We start from the raw sequence: 20,629 nt of genomic DNA on the forward strand, positions 1-20,629 counted from the left end.
TAAGATATCATCCCTCCTTACTGCAGTAATTAACTCCTTGATCAACAGTGCAATGCCACCTTCTCTTATACCCCCTCCCCCATCACGCCTGATGATTCTATACCCTGGACTAGTGAGCTGCCGGTCCTGCCCCTCCCTCAACCATGTCTCTGTGATAGCAATAATATTATAATGCCATGTGTTAATTAACGCCCTCAATTCATCTGCCTTACTGGTAAAACTCCTTGCATTAAAATAGATGCAGTCCAGCCTTGCATTTTTCACTTGTGCCTTATCAGGTCTATATTTGCTCTGCTTTCCAGACTGACTCAGTTTCTCTTCTATATTTGACTGTGCATCACCCCCTACTGTAACTCCACTCTGTATCCCATCCCCCTGGCAAATTAGTTTTAAACTCCCCCCACCCCCCCCCCCCCCAACAGCACTAGCAACCTCCCAGCAAGGATTTTGGTCCCGTTCCGGTTCAGGTGCAACCTGTCCAACTTGTACAGGTCCCACCTTGCCAGAAACAAACCCAGTGATCCAGGAAACTAAAGCCTTCCCTCCTGCACCACCTCCTCAGCCACGTATTCATCTGCTCTATCTTCCTATTCCTATACTCATTAGCATGTTGCACTGGGATAATCCAGAGATTACAAACTTTGAGGTCCTGCTTTTTAATCTTTTTAATCTGCTACCTAGCTCCCTAAATTCTTGCGCAGGACCTCATCCCTCTTTTTACCTATGTCATTGGTACCAATGTGTACCACGACTTCTGACTCTTCACCCTCCCTTCAGAATGTTCTGCAGCTGCTCCGAGACATCCTTGACCCTAGCACCAGGGAGGCAACATACCATTCTGCAGTCTCGTTTGCGGCCATAGAAGCGCCTGTCTGTTCCCCTTACAATTGAATCTCCTATCAGTATGGCTCTCCCACTCATCTTCACCCCCTCCTGTGCAGCAGAGCTATCTGTGCTGCCATGAACTTGGCTGTTGCTGCTTTCCCCTGGGAGGCCATCCCCCCCACCCCCATCAATATCCAAAGCGATATATCTGTTTGAGAGAAGGATGGCCACAGGGAACCCCTGCACTACCTGCCTACTACTACTCCTGGTGTTTATCTCTGCATTTTCTGCCTCTGCAGCCATTACCTGCAGTGTGACCACCTCGCTAAACGTGCTATCCATGACTTCCTCAGCATCACGGATGCTCCACAGTAAGTTCATCCACAGCTCCAGCTGTGCAATGTGGTCAGCTAGTAGCTGCAGCTGGACACACCTCCTGCACACTTGGTCACCAGGGACACTGGAAGTGTCCCTGATTTCTCTCATAGCGCAGGAGGAGCATGCCATGGGGCTGAGCTCTCCTGCCATGACATAGCCTTAGATTAAGCTCCTTAGTTGCTCTCTTTAATTTGGAGTACTAATTATGATAGGGACCTTATTCTACTTCAAACCCTACCTACTACAATCTAAAATCCCTACCTTTACTTTTACTTCAGCTATTGAAAGTAGTAAAAAAGGGTACCTGTTCGTACTTAATCAGCTGCCTCCCCTTGCAACGCATACTTTCTGAACTGTGATGTCAGTCTTGGAACTCTCTCGCTGTCCCTGTGAGAGTATGTGAGCCGCTGAAACTCCCACTTGCCATCCGCCTTGGTCTCGCTCTTTCCCTGGCCTCTCGCAGCCTTTTTTAATCTGCTGGAGCTCCCGCTCGTCAGTGCTTGTCTCCTTGCAGGTCCGCCTTGGTCTCGCTTTTTCCCTGGCCTCTCGCAGCCTCTTTTAGCCTCTGGAACTCCCGCTCTCCGGTCCACCTTGGTCTCACCGGTTTTATGGTAGGCATCGGTTTTCCTACCATTTGGCATGTATGGCATAGTGCCCTCCAAAATTGCTTCATGTCCTTTGTAAGGCCTGGCCAGTAGTAATGTTGACTTATTTGTGATTTGGTCTTTCAAATCCCCCAATGACCTGCAAAAGGAATGTCATGTGCTAACTTTAATAATTCCTGGCGATACTTAGGTGGTGCCACTATCTGTCAAACAACTGTCCAACCTTCGCATGCAAGTCTATGAGGTGGTCTCCATTTCCTCCTCAGAACCCCGTCTTGAACTCCTTTAGCCTCAGCTCTGTCAGAGCTGACTGTGCTATTCTATGCAGCTCTGGATCAGCTTGTTGTGCTGCAATTATAGAAGATTTGTCAAACATCTCATCTGGACGATCCAAATCCCCAAATAACGTTTCAGATACTCTGTTATCTGTCTGTGGTGTCAGTTTTATCTCCGACAATGGAACCTGTTTAGCCATTGTTCGGGTTACTACACACGCAGGTAATATTCCTGGAACTTGTTCCTGTAAATGTTCCATTTTTTTAACCTCATTTGGTTTCTCTGTGACTACGGGAGAAACTGATACTTTTGATCAGGCCAAATCATTCCCTAGGAGTAGGTCAATTTCCTCTACTGGCAAACTGGAAAACTCCCTACAGTTACCATCCCAGATATTAGGTCACACTCTAGGTGCGCACTATATAAAGGTACGGGTCTATACTCCCCGCCAATTCCATTAACTAAAACTTTAGCATTCGGTGCGCTCGCTGGTGGAAATGTTATACCTTTCCCTGGTAAAAGAGTTTGGGTTGCTCCTGTATCCCGCAGTATAACTATAGGTTTTCCTGCCTCACTTGAGGGAAATGGAGATACTTTTCCCTTTGACAAGAATTCATTATAACTTTCAGGTATCTTATTCTTAACATCTACGCTCACTTTAGTTTTTGTATCTGGTTTTAAAGCTACAGCCTGGTCTGCCATACTCTGTCAGAACCTCTTTCTCTGCATTAGCTTTGCGTACCCCAACAATCCCATGGGTTTACGTCGCAACTTCCAGAATTCTGAATGAAGATGCCCTACCTTGTGGCAATGATAACACTTCGGCTTGTGGACCTCGCTTCTACCCTCAGCACCTTCCTTTCTGGCCTGATGTGGTGATTCTGGGGCATTCCCAGCTATTCCTTCTTGTCCCCAGCTACTTGCCTTCCTTTCACTCTCCCACTTTCTATCCTTCTCCGGTTCGTGGGGGTGACCGACAAAAGGTTTTGACTTATTCACAAGCTTGAAATCATCAGCAATTTCCGCTGCTTGCCTGGCTTTTAAAACTTGCAGGTTATCTACATGAGTTCTCTCTATTGAAGGGATTGAATTTTTAAATTTTTCCAAGAGAATCAGTTCCTTAAGGTTCTCATACGTGGTTTCTATCTTTAATGCCGGTGTCCAATGATCAAAATTAATTTGCTTTACTCTCTCAAATTCTACATAAGTCTGCCTAGCCCATTTCCGTACGTTCCGAAACTTCTGATGGTAAGCTTCAGGGACCAACTCCTATGCAGTGAGATTAGCCTTTTTTGCTATCAATCTGCAGAAGCCTCTTCAGGAAGCATGGCATAAACTTCATGAGCTTTGCCCATCAACCTGCTTTGCATAAGCAGTGTCCAGCTTTCCTTCGGCCATTTGATTTGTTTGGCTATTTTTTCAAAAGATATGAAAAATGCCTTTACGCCCCTTTCCTCAAGCTTTGGGAGAGCTTGTATAAATTTAAACAGCTTTTCGCTGGGTCCTAGGCTGGATTAAGATTTTTCCTGACCAGAATTTTCCCTGGAGTCATGATTACTCCTTTTCTTAGTTCCATCTCTCTTAATTTGAATTCCATTGCTTCTCTTTCACTTAATGAAATGCTGTCTCTTTCTCCCTTTCCTCTTTTACCAATTTAAGTTTTCTTAATTCTTTTTCAGCCTCAAGTTTTTTCATATCTTGTTCCTGCTCAAGTTTTTTTGTTTCTAACTGAATTCTCGCCGATACCACTGAATCACTCTCTGACTTACTATCTTTTGCCACCACTTCTGCCATTCAAATGATTACTCCCCTTTATGATTCACTTAATTAGCGTAGGATTTAAATCCCAACAACAGCCTCCAATTAATGTGTTATGACCGAGGCATGAGTAATCCACTGTTAATTCAGTCCCACCACTCTGCAGGTCACAGTACATTAGTAAAGTTTCCCACCTACTGGAAAGAAATAGCCAAATAAACCACTTTACGCCAAACCAGGTCTCTTTAAACAGCAACAAATTAACTATTTATTAATAAACCAAGTTTTTAAACGATAATGAGGTGAATCTATGTGTGTGAAAAGATTTTATAACTCCTTAATCCTCCTAACTCTCATGCACACACATACATTCAGTTACCAACTGTTAACCAGGGGGGAAAATGGTGATCTGACAGTTTCTTGGGGATAAAATAACTGGGTTGTAACACCTGGTGGGTTGCTTTCCTGGATCGGTGAGGTGTCACAGAGTCGAATAGTCAGGTGCCACTGGATGTGTCTCCAGGTGAAATTAAGAAACGGTCTATGGTGGGTAGGCATTCAAGGTAGTTCGTCTGCAGCAAGTGTCACACAGATTTTTCAGCAACAGGTCTATTTAAATTTTTAAAGTAGCCGTCTAACAGTAGAAGCGTTCTTTTGAGATTTCAGGAACTTCCAAAAATAAAAAAGGCCACAGGACTCTCTCTTGAGGTAGAGATTTTGTAGAGACTGGAGACAATAGGAAGTTTTGCTACCTTCAATATTGCAGGCTTCCTCTCAGCAAAGGACTGTTTCTCCATAGAATGTAGCAATTCCTTTTTTTTTCCTGAGTCTTTTCCCCTCTCTTCAGGCAAGTCAAAACCTCACCTTAAATGTGGCACTTTTTCTCTTTAAATGCAAAGCATATATTCAGAGAGAATAGCTCTTTTTCTCTGGTCTATCATCAAATCACAACTCCCAGCCAGCTCACAGCTCTCTGTTCTGTTTCACTGCAGAACTGAAAACTAACAATTTTCTTTAACAGACGTCATATGATCGTCTTAAAGTTTCTGGTTGCTTGGATACAAGTTTACAGCCTGCGCTTTAGACACCAAATGTCAACATTCAGTCACTGTTGAGTCTTTTTTTTCCAGTCTTAAAGTCATACAGACCTAGCTTTAAAAAAAACTCTTATGGCATTGTCCTAGAGGGGAGTGAGTGGGGCGGGGATGAGGGGACGAGACACGCACACACAGAGTGCAGGGAGAGGGGGGAGGGAGATCAAAGTCTCTTCTGAAAGCTGGAAATCTGTCCAGAATACTCTGCTTCGCTACATCAAGTGTGCGGGTGCGGGCAGAGATTGACTTCTTATGCAAGCAAAAACAATGCCAGTTCTGTCACTAAATCCGTTTTCAATATAGTGACAAGAAAGTAAGTCAATAAATTAGTCGTCTCATTTAAAGCTTCTTCATAAAAATGCATATTTGTTGTTTTTATCAAAGATACATTTTTAGTGCCTTTATCTTTCGAAATTTGCTCACTGGCCCCCTGGGCCGAGCAGAAATCGTAATGCGGCCCTCCACCCGAAAAGGTTGGACAGCCCTGTTCTAGACTATTCCTGCCAATTTCATTATCCCAGTCTATATGGAGATTAAATTCCCCCACAATTATTACATTGCCTTTGTTATAAACTCCAATAATTCCTTGTTTAATGCTCTGTCCAACAGTATAACTACTGTTAGGGGGCTTATAAACTACTCCCACCAGTGTTTTCTGATCCTTGCTATTCCTTATTTCCACCTGTACTGATTCTACTTCATGATCTTCTGAGGCCCGATCCTTTCTCATCTAATGCCCTTACATCATCCTTTACCATCAGTGCTACCCCTCCTCCTTTGTCTTTCTGAAATATTGTGTACCCTGGAATATTTATTTCCCAAACTTGATCAGCATGTAACCATGTTAATGGTGATTAGATCTAATTCATGTACCTCTATTTGTGCCACTAGTTCATCTGTCTTATTACAGATGCTTTGCGCATTCAGGTAAAGAATCTCTCATCTGTTCTGGTTCATTTCTCTTTACTGGGTCCAGCAGTGCTCCCTCTCTTTTCTTTTCATCAGTTTGCAATGTGAATGGTAGAAGCTAAAACCATCTTGCCATAGCGATTAATTATGCGATTAATTATGCCTTGCTGTTTGACATCACTGGAATATGTACACTAGGCATATTTGGTGTATAGATGTTTTATAATTTGTATTTCCGGTTTTTAGGAGCACATCTTTACTGCATTCAGAATTAATTTCTCATCAGTAACATTTGCACTACTTCAAAACTGGATTTATGGCAAGACACAAGGGAAGTGCCAGTGACTCGGGCTCGGGGAAAGTTCCAGATACAGCAGCTTTGCAATAGGCTGTGTCCCAACAACAACTTGTATTTCTGTAATTATATGGTACTCCAAACACCGTTCCCTAGCTTCTGGCTCCAACTCTCTCCCTGGCAACAGTTTGAGATTGAAACAGTCTGTTCGCAACCTTGGTATCAGATTTGACGGCAAGATGAGCTTCCGACGTCATGTTTGTCTCATTACTAAGACTGCCTATTTCCACCTCTGTAACCCGACTTCGCCCTTGTCTCAACTCATCTGCTGTTGAAACCTTTATTTATGCCTTCATTACCTCTAAACTTGACTATTCCAATGCGCTGTCACATTCTACTCTTTCTAAACTGGAGGTCATCCAAAATTCTGCTGCCCGTGCCTTAATTCGCACCAAGTTCCATTCCCCTATCACCCCTGTGCTCGCTGACCTATATTGGAGAATTCTGGCCTCTTATGCATCCCTCAGTTTAATCGCTTCACCATTGGTGGCTGTGCCTTCAGTTGCCTTAGCCCTCAGCTCTGGAAAACCCTCCCTCCACCTCTCCGCCCCTCTACCTTGCTTTCCTCCTGTAAGACATTCCTTAAAACCTACCTCTTTGACCAAGCTTTTGGTCATCTGCCCTAATATCTCCCTTTGTGACTTGGTGTCCTACTTTATTTTATAATGCTGCTGTAGAGCACCTTGGGATGTTTTATTATGTTAAAGGTTCTATATAAATGTAAGTTGTTGTTGTAAACATAGGAATTTGTCCGAAGGCATTTTACAGGACTGCGGGGAGAAGATCAGGAGTCAGAACTCGGGGAGCAGTGGGGGCCGGGAACTCTTTGGCAGACAGTAACCTGATAAAACCTATAGGGGTGCCTCCAACCGTGCCTCTCATACTAAAGTTGACAACCCTAGACATCTCACTCCACCAGTATGTCAGGTACAAACAAGCTGCTAACAACCCCCTTCACACTTCCAGCACTTCAAGAATTAACAGCTGCAGCACATGGCAGGAGGGAGTCTCAAACAGGGGTATGCAGAGCCCCATTTGGCTGGGATCTCCCAGGCATCTCGGTCCTATAGCTGCTATCTTGTCTGGTGCAGACTGCCAGTGTCGGGATTCCGGTGTCAAGGCATCCTTCCCCGAATTGAAAAGGACTGTTAGATTGCAATGAACTGGGAAGTCCAACAAACACAAAATGAACTGAAACCACATCCTCCTAGCAGAGTTCCAGAATTGGGCACAATCCCAGATCAAAAAAGGAAGGAATTCTAAGAAATACAGCCGATCCTGGGATACTTGGCTCATCTGGTTTACTGCACGTTCACTGTCCATATTGAAGTAAGAACACCTGCAAATGAAGGACATCTAATACAAGTCTGTTGGTGTCCCTAATTTGCATGTTTAATAGTATTTGAGTCTTAGTAGGTGGGCTGGATTTTACCAGCCCCTCGGCATTGTGGATCGTGGTGTGGAGGCCAGTAAAATGCTTGCGGGAGTGGCCTGCCATGACCCACAACACCCTGAAGGCCCTGCTGGATATTAGCGGCAGAGGTGAGGCCTCGGTGTGCCCCCCCCGACCAACCCACCGCTTGGAGGTGGGGCCTTCATTAAAATATTTACATGAGGGTAATAAAAATGCTGATTAACTTAGCTGCTCCCGGTGGCTGTCCCATGCCGATTTTACGGCGGCTGGCCGCAGCTCGTGCCTTCGGAACTCCGTAGGGAGTTTTGAGGCGAGACACTGGTGGGGAGAAGTCAAATTATCAGGGTTGGAGGGAAGCGGGAAAATCCTTTTTCATTGGCTGTGGGGACGGTGGGACAGGGTTTAGGGTCAAAGATAATAAAGTTCGGGGGATAAGGCCATTACTGGTAACTAATTTGTTTTGGGGGGGTGATAGGCCAAAAAACTAACGATTTATGCATGGGGTGGGGGATGGGAGAGGGGAATGCAGGTGTGGACAAATTTTTATTTAAATTTTTATAGAACTGGCACCTTTAAACCTGGCCTGAGTCCTTCCATTTTCTCCCGCACCCGACCCGACCATCAGTTAACTTACCTTCTGTTTTTCACTTTGTTGCTGATCTGCACAAGCTTAAAATAACTGTAATTTCGATTTGTGATGAGTTATATTTTATACTTGAGAGTGACAACTCATGGTTGTGTATAATAGATTGTCTGATCTTGCTCATGTATTATTGACAATAATTGTACTCTGTCTTCTGGGCTCAGCATTACTTGCTTTGTGGTTAGCTGGAGTATTAGTATTTTGCCATCTAATATCGCGGGGACTCTGTGGCGGTGCTTCTGTGTTGGAAGGCCACCGACTTCATCGTGTCACGAATTCAGCCTTTTGTTTTTGCAAGTGTCAATTTTTTGGGAGTGTCAGTTTATACAGCTTTCACTGTATATGTTGAGTCCTACTTTTGTAGGCACTGAATTTCTTGCAGCAAGTAAGAAATGAGACCTGGGAACAAAAAGAGCACTGACTCAATAGCCTACGGCAAACGTAATAAAGGCCTGCTCGGGTCTGCAAAAAAAAAAACCCAACCTGGCCCAAGTCCTTCCATTTTTTCCCACGCCCGACCCAACCATCAGTTAACTTACCTGCTATTTTTCACCTTGTTGGTGATCTGCACAAGCTTAAAATAACTAACGAAATCAACTTTCTAGTCCAAAAGTTAAATTAACATTGGAGCCACTTACCTGTGATCGAGCGTGTCCGACCTGGCCTGACCCGTGTCCGAATGCCGGACCCGGAAGTGCGACCCGACCCGAACAAGACATATGTCATTCGGGTTGGGTAGCCGGCCTTTAAAATGTAGTATATTATAGTGAGTGCAATGTCATGTGACTTTAGCAAGGCCTATTTACAGTTGTCCTGGATTGGGCTTAAGGCCAGTTTTCCTTGTATTCTAAACTGAGAATCTTGCAGTGCATTTTGATTTCCTGTATTCCAGCTATTATGTAATCGTAATGCATACTTACTAAAATTTCTGTTGGGACATTATTTTGATTGCTGCATTAATTGTACAAACTATATTGGACTGATAGTTTCTGCTTTTGTATGGCTGTATTCACTCTTCAGGCATTTGATATTGCTTTGTTTGAGAAGAGTACTTCCAATGCTTTTACCTGATATCTCTCTCATTGATCCAAATTTGATGTATTTAAGTTCAACTGATCAAAACTTTTTATTAAAAAAAACTGGGGAGTCTGAACTTCGAACTGTAATGGGTTATATTTTGTACTTGAGAGTGACAACTCATGATTGTGTATAATAGATCGTCTGATCTTGCTCATGTATTATTGACAATGTCCAAGACCAAGCCAGCATGGAGTGGCTCAGCATGATAGCGCCACCTACAATTGGCTCGGAACGCATACTGTCCATCCGACTGCTCACTGCCTCTGGTCCAGTATACCTACTCAGCATCTGTGCTCCAACACTCTGCTCCCCACCTGAAGTTAAAGACCAGTTCTATGAGGAACTCTATAATATCATTAGTAACATTCCTAATACCGAATATTTGTTCCTGCTGGGGGGACTTTAATGACAGGGTTGGGGCCGACCATGACTCATGGCCCTCCTGCTTCGGGCGCTATGGCATTGGAAGGATGAATGAAATGGACAGTGACTGCTGGAGTTGTGTGCCTACCACAACCTCTGCATCACCAACTCGTTCTGTCAAACTAAACCCTGTCACCAGGTTTCATGGAGACACCCAAGATCACGTCATTGGCACCAGCTGGACCTCAATGTCACAAGGCAAGCCTCCATAAACAGTGTTCAAATCACACGCAGCTTCCACTGCTGCAACACCGACCACTCCCTGGTGTGCAGCAAAGTTAGACTCAAATCAAAGAAGTTACATCATTCCAAGCAGAATGGCCGCCCGCGCATCAATACTACCAGAATTTCTTATCCACAGCTGTCACAAAAGTTACTCAATTCGCTTGAAAAAGCCCTGCAAAACACTCCTGCAGAGGATGCAGAGACCAAGTGGGCCCACATCAGAGATGCCATCTATGGACTCAGCAATGACCACCTTTGGCAAACGTGAGAAGCAGAATGCAGATTGGTTTCAATCTCACTTTGAAGACCACGGTGACTGCAACAGCTACTGTGGTATCTCCCTGCTCAGCACAGTGGGGAAAGCCTTAGCTCGAGTCATTTTAAACAGACTCCTGAAGCTGGCTGAGCGTGTCTATCCTGAGGCACAGTGCGGCTTTCGAGCAGGGAGATCCACTATTGATATGCTGTTCTCCCCTCGCCAGCTACAGGAGAAATGCTGTGAACAACGGATGCACCTCTACGTTGCCTTCATAGATCACACCAAAGCCTTTGACCTCGTCAGCAGAAGTGGTCTCTTCAGACTACTAGCAAAGATCGGATGTCCACCAAAGCTACTAAGCATCATCACCTCGTTCCATGATATGAAAGGCACAATTCAGCATAATGGTGCCTCATCAGACTCCTTTCCCATCCTGAGTGGCGTGAAACAGGGCTGTGTTCTTGCACCCACACTGTTTGGGATCTTCTCTGTTGCTCTCACATGCGTTCAAGACTTAAGAAGGAATTTTCCTCCACACAAGATCAGATGGCAGGTTGTTCAACCTTGCCCGTCTTCGAATGAAGACCAAAGTCCTCATCAGGGAACTCCGCTTTGCTGACGATGCTGTATTAACATCCCACACAGAGTGTCTGCAGAGACTCATCAACAGGCTTGCGGTTGTCTGCAATGAATTTGGCCTAACCATCAGTTTCAAGAAAACTAACATCATGGGACAGGACATCAAAATGCTCCATCCATCAATATCAGTGACCACACTCTGGAAGTGGTTCAAGAGTTCACCTACCTAGGCTCAGCCATCACCAGCAGCCTGTCTCTCGATCCAGACATCAACAAGTGTATGGGAAAGGCGTCTGCTGCTATATCCAGACTGGCCAAGAGAGTGTGGGGAAATGGCGCACTGACACAGCACACAAAAGTCCTAGTGTTTCAAGCCTGTGTCCTCAATACCTTACTCTACGGCAGCGAGGCCTGGACAACATATGTCAGCCAAGAGTGACGTCTCGACTCATTCCATCCTCGCTGCCTCCGGAGAATCCTTGGCATCAGGTGGCAGGACCGTATCTCCAACGCAGACGCCTCGAGGCGGCCAACATGTGCGCCTTACTGAGCCAGCGGCGCTTGAGATGGCTTGGCCATGTGAGCCGCATTGAAGATGGCAGGGTCCCCAAGGACGTATTGTACAGTGAGCTCGTCACTGGGATCAGACCCACTAGCTGTCCATGTCTCCGCTTTAAAGACATTGCTGACGCGACATGAAGTCTTGTGACATTGAGCACAAGTCGTGGGAGCCAGTTGCCAACGATTGCCAGAGCTGGCGGACAGCTATAAAGGCGGGACAGAAGAGAGGGGAGTCGAAGAGACTCAACAGTTGGCAGGAAAAGAGACAGAAGTGTAAGGAGAGAGCCAACTGTGTAATGGCCCTGACAACCAACTTTACCTGCAGCGCCTGTGGAAGAGTCTGTCAAATTTCTTGGTTTTTGTGATGTCAGGAGGCTTGAGAATATTGTGCATCATTTCCATCTGGGATGTCTTTTTTATGATTTAATGGTACATAAGACAAAATTTTCCTGATAAATTTAGATTGTTTTTATGTGGTTCTGAGTCTCTCCTGTTGTGTTAGACTTCAGTTCTGTTTAATTTGTACCTGTTTAATTTTTACCTAGGCTAGATCCCGCTTTGTACTGTTGTGCGTGTCCTTATTTGCAGTCTTGCTTTACGCATTTCTAAAGGGACTGTAATTATTGGTGACTAGGCTTTCTTACCTCAATATTCCATGTTAATTCAAAATATTCTGACTAAATGTTGATATCAAGGCTTCATAAATTCTTTCTGCTCCCAGTGGAACACTAGGGCAATGTTGACCTGCACCTCACCTTTGTGTGCTTAGGTTTAAATTCAGAGCTATCACTTGGGTGTAAACAAACTGATCACATTTTTAGTGTGTCAGAACTAGTAATTTTTCCAATAATCTGCACTTATTTAAAATAACCACCTCAAGGACCAGGGTAATCAAGACAATCCAGAATATAAATTAGCAGCAATTCCTATGACTGAGTTTATTTTCACTCCAGTCCATTTTTTTTTAATGGGATCCTGTGGGGTCTCTTTGAATCACTTGAACTCAAACTACTGATTACCCACGAATTTAGAATTCAGACTATTTGTTACAAAACTAGTCTTTTATGTAGCAGTGAGTTAAAGGATATGTTATTTTGGAACAACTGTTATAACATGCTTGCAAAATGTATGAGGTTGATTTTTCTTTTCATTTTGACTAAATTTTGACGATAGAACATGATGGACAAACTTTAATTCTGGAAATATGGTACAAATCTAACAAATTCAACAACACCCAGAGATTGTGCTTCCTCCCAGTGATATGTTTTTGTTATTCCTCTCTCCAGCACCATAGGAAGTTTTACTATGTTTAAGGTGCTTTATAGTTGCAAGGTATTATTTTCTCTTGCCTTAAATATTATGACTACTTTTTTAATAGAATTTAAAAATTCACACAATGTAACCATAGCAAGTTGCTTAATTTTTAGTGGCCCCTTTGTGTGATGTAGTTCAAATTTGGCAAGATGTTTATGATTCATTTTTATTTTGCAGATTTATGGGTGTTTGTGTTCATGAAGGCCAACTGCATGCATTAACTGAGGTAAGTTGCTAAGTTTGTAGTCAGTAGTAGTTACATAGTAATGCTGTTACGCTATTGTATCCCATAATATTACTAATGTAATGGCAAGATTACCTAACTAATAATCCAGAGAAAGAGAATTCATATCCCACCAGTGCAGTTTGAGAATTTTAGTTTAATTTAAAATTAAATTTAGAAGAAAATGAAATGGAAAGCTGATATCAGTAAAAGTGACCACGGAAATGTTGGAGTGTCATAAGAATGTCACTGTTTCACCAAGTCCTTTAGGTAAGGAAATCTGCTGCCTTCACCTAGTCTAGCCTATATGTGATTCCAGGCCCACACCAATGTGATTGACACTAAGGGCAGCTAGGTATGGGTAATAAATGCTGGTCTTGCCGGTGGTGCCCATGTCCTGAGAATGAATAATAAAGTTAAATCTAGTGTTTAATTCATAATTTTGTGTAGGTGTCAAACAGCAGCAATTAGGTTTAAAAATGCAACAGAACTTCTTTTTGAATCGTGTTACTCTTTGCTGTTTCTCAAGATTGGTTGTGGAAGTATTACTTTTCAGTTAATAACATGCAGCAATAAATGGGTATTCAGTTGCAGAACCTCATTTGTTGATGTTTGGGCAGTGTTTAAAATTTTTTTTTGCAAGTTGTGTGTATAGGATCTAAGAATACTAGAGCTGACTAGTAGGTCAAGTACGAGGTAGACGATGAGGGTGAAAGCGATGCTACAGTTATGGATATAATTAGCCTTTTTTGCAGTTTTTTTTAGGAGCCCCAGGTGACATATTGCTTCTCTGGTGCCAGGATAAAGGTTATCATAATACAGGTGGAAAATCTACTGGAAATGGAGGGAGAGTGGTTAAAAGTTGTTTCAGGCAGTTTAAGGAGTTGGACACTAGTTTGCGAAAGGGACCTCAGATGATAATCTCAGGATTGTTTTTCTTTGCCACATGCATGGAGAGAAAGGGCTGGTGCAGGAGGAGAGCTTCACATTCATGACACATTGTAGCAATTTTTGTAACTGAAGGTTGGTCTTTACCAGAATCAGAGCACCAATGTCCTTGCGAAAAAGGAATAAATAGAGCAGTGGAGGAGGATCAAATATGGCAGAAGGCTGGGAAAATCTAGGTTTGAGACTAGGAGGAGAGCAGGATGAATAAATTCTCTTCTAGAAAAGACAATAAAGCTATAGAGAGCATTCACTGTAGATTCACAAGGCTGTTGCGCAGGAAGAGAAACTGAGATACTGGAACTATTTCCACTGGAACAGAGGCAATCTAATGGAGGTTTTTAAAATGACAAACTTTTGATAATGAATAGGGAAAGACAGTTTCCTCTGGTTGGAGAGTTTGTGATGAGGGATCATGAATATAATTAAGGGCACATAGAGAGGTTAGGAGAAAATTCTTGTGATAAAGCATTGGAGTATGGCTTTGTGAAAGGGAGTGATTGTGACAGATGGCACTTTATTTTAAGGGAAAGTTGGGTATGTGAGCGGAAGGAGTATGGTGAATATCATCAGAAATGCCAACAGAGAGGTAGTTTACCTGACAGTGTTCTATGACTTGAAATGAGAGGGGAAACTATTCAATTTTAAATATTGCCATCTCTAAAGCTACTTGTATAGATGCGTGCAAAAATGCTGTTGTTTATTTATTTTATTTAGAGATACAGCACTGAAACAGGCCCTTCGGCCCCCCGAGTCTGTGCCGACCATCAACCACCCATTTATACTAATCCTACATTAATCCCATATTCCTATCACCTTCGCACCTGTCCCTATATTTCCCTACCACCTACCTATACTAGGGGAAATTTATAATGGCCAATTTACCTATTAACCTGCAAGTCTTTGGCATGTGGGAGGAAACCGGAGCACCCGGAGAACTTGCAAACTCCGCACAGGCAGTACCCAGAATTGAACCCGGGTCCCTGGAGCTGTGAGGCTGCGGTGCTAACCACTGCGCCACTGTGCCGCCCTATGATTACATTGTCAAATTATTTTTTGTTTCATTTGTTGAAAATGCATAATTCTACTTTGGTTCAAAGCTGCCAACCATTTCTGTAAGCCTAACTTGTGTCTCCTACAGTCAGTGTCTTTACCTGCCCAGTAGCTAGGTAAATAAGTGAAAGACTGTGATCAAACATAGATTTCTTGCCACTATCTACCAGTTTGCTGGAATATCCCGAGTGGCGCCTGATTGTTCTCTCCAGTAGGTGGATTAAAAATGCACCCTCAAACTAATATTCAAGCTGTAAACCAACCTATTGATTAACTTGCACAAAGCACATTACAGCAATTTACAAACTTTAGTATCATCCTCAATATATCAATAATAAATATCCTTCTCTTGAATAATATCTCAACACTCAACAGACCTTGGAAACTAATATTCGTACATGGTGAACCACTGTCATGGAGTAAAACTAGCCGCTCTGTTTCCTGGCGACAAACCTGTGGTTGACTAGCTAAACCCGGATAGCCCAATTTAGCCCTGTAATTTTAAACTTTGGCCACACTAATGTCTATTTACATGGATGCATAGAAACTTCAGTTCTTCCATGCACACAGATCTGGCCCATGGTTTCTCTCGGGCAGCTTTCAGTCAAAGGATTACTTTTTCTGATGGGGCCTGATTTCTTTATCTGTACCAGATGCCCTGGAATTGCATGTGAATACATGTCAGAACAAAACACACGAACAGAGTAACTTTTACTTGGCTACCATTCTTGTTCAGTTGAACAGGATGCTTGTCTAGCAGGTTGAACGATGTCTGAAAATTGGAAAACCATGTGCGGCCCAGTACCGCTGTATTCAGACAATGTTGGTACAGGTAAACATCACTTGTTTCAGCAGGCACCAGTAACAGACTTTGCTGATCACAAGATAGTTATGGATGAGGATGGTTATTCAGCCATCTTGGGCCTTGTTTGGATGAATGAATTTACACCTACCTCCCACTACTGCTGTAGCATGCAATTGCTAAATTATTCCAGGGTTTTTGTTGTCTCTATTCTGTTTATTTCATATATTGGTCACTTTGAGTGATCAATTTTTTGACATCACTGGTAAAATGATCTTTCACTAATTTGAAGCTATGTTCCCTAGTTCTACTTCTGCAGTTTAGTAATGAAACAGTTTTGTGGCTGTTAGCTGCATTGCCTCCAGCACTTGTATTTCTATGTGGCAGTCTTTAACGTGTGGTCTGACCAGAGCACTACAAAGTTTGATCATTACTTCCTTTGTCTTATATTCAACTTCTTTGGCTGTGTAGTTCAAAATCTTCTTGACTTTGTTATTTCTTTGCATATGTTGGACATGTTTAGCATGGTTTCTACTAAAACACCTGGATCTCTTTCAGTTTCATCCTTAGCCATTTCAAAATAATTCATGAAATATGCATTTCATTTATATTTCCTTATGTATAGTGCTGTTACTTATGCCTGTTTAAATATTTTGTCTAAATTATTCTGTAATTTCTGTCTTGCCTCCTCCAGTTACACTAGCTGAAGGGTACAGAACAATGAGTACCCAGTAGAGGAGTTGTGTTGGGTTGTGGGGGTTGGTGCTACTGATTCCCTCAGGGCTTGTTGTTGTTTCTTACTTATTGGTACTGCCCTTGTGTCCGTTGACTCCCTTGTAATTGTCTGCTTCATAAATCTGTCCCCAAGTGTTCCTTGATAACTCATTGACGCATACTATCTGTCCCTGGGGAGTTACTTGCTAGGCCATTTATCCTGTCTGGGGCTTCATTTATGATGAAGTCACTGATAAATAAACCTAATACCCTTTTGTTTCCCAGAAACCAAGATTCTGACACCTATTAATTGATCTTTGTTCGCTAGAATGAAAATGTACAACACTGGAGACTCCTCTCATTGACACTGTGCATACTGCTGCTAATTCTAAGGAATCCAAATCAGTAATCTAATGCAGACAAAATGCATTTTTGTTACAGGTGTAGCATGCCTTAGAATAACCATAGTTTGGGACATTTTGGACATAAACTGGAAAATGGTGATGACTAATGTTACAACCAGGTGAGAAAGGTGGCTGGGGGTCTTTCGCAGCCTTCACCTGGTCTTATTGTAACAGGGTTTAATTTTAAACGCACCGTGTTTTAGCTCCCCTTTGGTGAACCCTTGTTCACCGTTTTCCAATTATAAGGCAAAGAAATGAGCACAAACAGGCTTTCTTAAGTTTAAAGAAGAAAAGTGAAATTTATTTAAACTTAAACTTTAGTTCGGTTAACGCCTACGGATACATGCAATGCCCAACTAGCATGCATACGCGATACGCATATGCAAATAGAGACAGAAAAGAGCAGAAGAAAAAATAAAACCGAGGTTTGAGGCAATCTCTGAAGAGGGGATTTTGTTATTGTGCTTTGAGTTCGCTGTAGTCCTTGCTTGTAGGTGGATCTTGCTTTTCGTTGGGGACCAGTCCTATTCTTAAACCTTGTTCACTGCAGGAGACTTTTCTCTCTTGGGGTTCATATGTCTTCAATGGTTTCCGAAGCTGGTGAGAGAGAAATGAGAGCATACAGGAGAGAGGCGGTGGCAAGTCAGCCACGAGAGGTCTTTTCCAGTCTAGGAGCAAACAGCTTTCTGTCTTCAAACACTGTTTCTCCAATTTAAAACTCCTCTAGTTGGCCAGCAGGTGGTCACATGACCAACTGGTTTGACCAGGTCTCTTCTGTGTATTGGGGCAGGGATTGGTTCCTTTGTTCCATCACTGCTAGTATGAAAAAAATGTCTTTCCAACCAGGGGCTTGGCAACCCCTTGTAATAGGCCTTCATTTATTCCCTGTAACAATTTTAAAATCTAATGTCCATGTGGCGAAATATATGTGCCTCATTCTTGGCAGATGGGAGCCTGCATAACACTAATGTTACGACTGAAGCGGGAGCAGTGCACTGTCAATTCAGTCCCATCACTCTACAGGTTGCAGCATATTATTAGTTTTCCCACCCAACTGGAAAACAGCCAAATTAAACAGTCTAGTAATGCCGCAGAATAAAACAGACCAAACCAGGTATCTTTAGACAACAGCAAATTAACCATTTATTAAAAATGCAATCTTAAACACTATTAAGATAAACCTATATCTAAAGACCTTGTAACTTCTTTTAACCTAACTTCCCCCATTCACAAACATATACTCAAAAATCAATGGTTAACGGTTTCTTTTAAAAATTATATTTTAAAAATTAGCTGTTAATAAAGAATAAATAAATAACTGGGTTGTTAGTATTTGTGGGTTACGTTCCTGATGGGTGAGATTTCCTAGTGTAGAAATAATCAAATGCCACTCGAAGTCTCCACGCGGATTTGATGAAACAGACTTTTCTTAAATAGGCATTCGACTGCAGCAGGCATCATGTAGTCAATGAGCATAGCAGTAGGTCTACTTGAATTTTAAAAAATCGGCAGTCTTTTCGTAAAAACTTTACTGAAAATTCTAGCAAGCACAATCAGTCAAGAGAGAGTCATTCTTGAAGCAAAGACTCTTAGATTGGAAGTAAAGGAAAAGAATTTCGCTACCTCCAGCAGTACAAATGGTTTTTTCAAAGGGTTTTTTCCCCCTTAGGCAATTAACATGGCCTGTAACTCATAATAGAATTTTCTGATGAGAAAAATAGACAGCTCTTTCCTCCAGTAAGCACGCTTGGCTAGTGTCTCTCAAAACTGGTTTTAGCTGAATTTTACAAAGTCAAATTGAAACATTATATCATGTTGCCTAGGTAACAAGTGCAGCTATGGCACATTGTTCTCAGAAGTCTAAAACTTCTCTCTCTGTCTTAAAGGTACACTGTTTTCAACAGAGTCTTAAAGGTACGCTGTTTCAAACAGAGGAGAATAAAAATACAGTTCCATGACACTAACCATACAATGGTTTAATGTCAACACATTTAGGCACTGGCTGGTAATGGTGTGTTGTGTGTGGCTGACATGAATTCTGGTACAAATACATGTTCACCAAATTGTCCCTTCATTAGTGTACTGTAGGACAAAACACAAAATTGGAATAAAGGTATAACAGAATTTTTTGCTAATCGATTAGCAAACCATTGCTTGTGTGTGCAGATGTCTTTTTCCAGTGACTTTGCCAGCTTCTGTTCCTGCTGACTACTTATAAACAGCTAACCCATTCAAAAATGATGGCTGTAAATTCAATGAGATTTAGGATTCTTTAAAGTATCTCTGTTCAAGTCAGTCTCACACAACTGCATTTGGAAACTTGCAAAGTAAAGGCCATGTTTCATTGAAATAAATAGCAGTGAGCTTTGATCCTCACTATTTCATGCTGAACTTTATTAAGGCTGTTTAAGAACTGTTTAAATTATTTGTAACGTACCATCTCTCCGTTCCAACTGGTTTGAATCTGGTGATGGCTTCTGTTACGTGGATAGATTGGAATAATTGGGACTCTTTTCTTTGGAGAGGAGATTTGATAGAAGTATTCAAAATCCTGAGGGGTCTGGATTGGGTAGATAGGAAAAACCTTCCCATTGGCAGAGAGATCAAGAGCAAGAGGGCACAGATTTAAGGTAATTGGCAATAGAAGCAATAGCGACATGAGGAAAAACTTTTACACAACGAGTGATTAGTATCTGGAATGCACTGCCTGAGAGTGTGGTGGCGGCAGGTTCAATCGACGCATTCCAGAGGGAATTGGATTGTTACCTGAAAGGGAAGAATATGCAAGGCTGAGGAGTGGCACTAGGTAAATCGCTCTTTGAGAGCCAGCGCAGACATGACAGGCTGAAGAGCTGTAACAATTCTGTGATTCTGTGAAGTAGGAATTCTTCCTTCCTGAGCTGCCAGAATAGGTTCTATAAATTTTCTACTATTTTAAGAGGCAACTCTTTCAACGTTAATATTATATGGATTTATGTTGAAATGTAGTGGAATGTAACAAAGTTTGTTCAGAACAGATATGTTAGCGCATCTTTTGTGGCATTGCTAATAGTGAGTCTGAGAATACAATGTTTTATAATTATAGCATTGTCTATGCAGGGAATAATGTCAAGGCCGCTGATCCAATTAATAAATTTTACTTTAAATGTACTCTGAGATTTTTGCAATGACATCTTGCATTTACATAACACCTTTAACATCGTAAAATGTCCCTTTTTTATTTACTGGTGCTTTGGGATTAAGCTCCACGGGCTGAATTTTCAAATGACTGCATAGGTGTGACAGGAGGCAGATGGGCCTGCAATTTCCTGCCACTGGCTGGCATGCCGGTTTGCCAGCATGTTCCCTCCCCTGAGCCATTTTTGAACATGTTGATTCGGGGGGTTAATTGGGATTTCTGCCACATGGTAACAGAATTAATGATTGTGATTATGCTGCAAATATATCTCTCAAATTTAAGGTTAATGTAAAAACAAATCATCTAATCTTAGTACTGATGTAATTTAAATACCTTGTATTAGAGTGATACCAGTACAGAATCTGTGATTTTAGACCAGTGTCAGTCCACGATTGCAGTTGGCCAACACATGATGCCTCCACTGCCATCATACACTGCTGTACAGCTGGATTTTAAGGTACAAACTTAAGCATATATATATATACTTGTGTTACAGTGTCAGCTGTGACTCTGTCCATATTCTTGTCTGAGTTGGGTAGTGGATTCAAGCTCCTCTCAAGGATTTCAGTGCATAATTTTGGGTGACGTCTCAATACAGCTCTGAGGAAGTGC

The 20,629-nt window shown here is 42.3% G+C and overlaps 1 protein-coding gene across 4 annotated transcripts in view; it reads left to right on the forward strand.

Moving 5' to 3' along the window:
- Positions 1–20,629, forward strand: part of tesk2 (testis associated actin remodelling kinase 2) — a 143,720-nt gene that overhangs the window by 67,667 nt on the left and 55,424 nt on the right. For all 4 annotated transcript variants that reach the window (XM_068037036.1, XM_068037037.1, XM_068037038.1 and 1 more), the window contains one exon: positions 12,876–12,924. In XM_068037036.1, the coding sequence (XP_067893137.1) occupies positions 12,876–12,924 (49 nt within the window). The remainder of the gene's footprint in view (positions 1–12,875; positions 12,925–20,629) is intronic.

Source organism: Heterodontus francisci, chromosome 8, assembly GCF_036365525.1.
Source record: "Heterodontus francisci isolate sHetFra1 chromosome 8, sHetFra1.hap1, whole genome shotgun sequence".
In the NCBI taxonomy this organism is placed as follows: Eukaryota; Metazoa; Chordata; class Chondrichthyes; order Heterodontiformes; family Heterodontidae; genus Heterodontus; species Heterodontus francisci.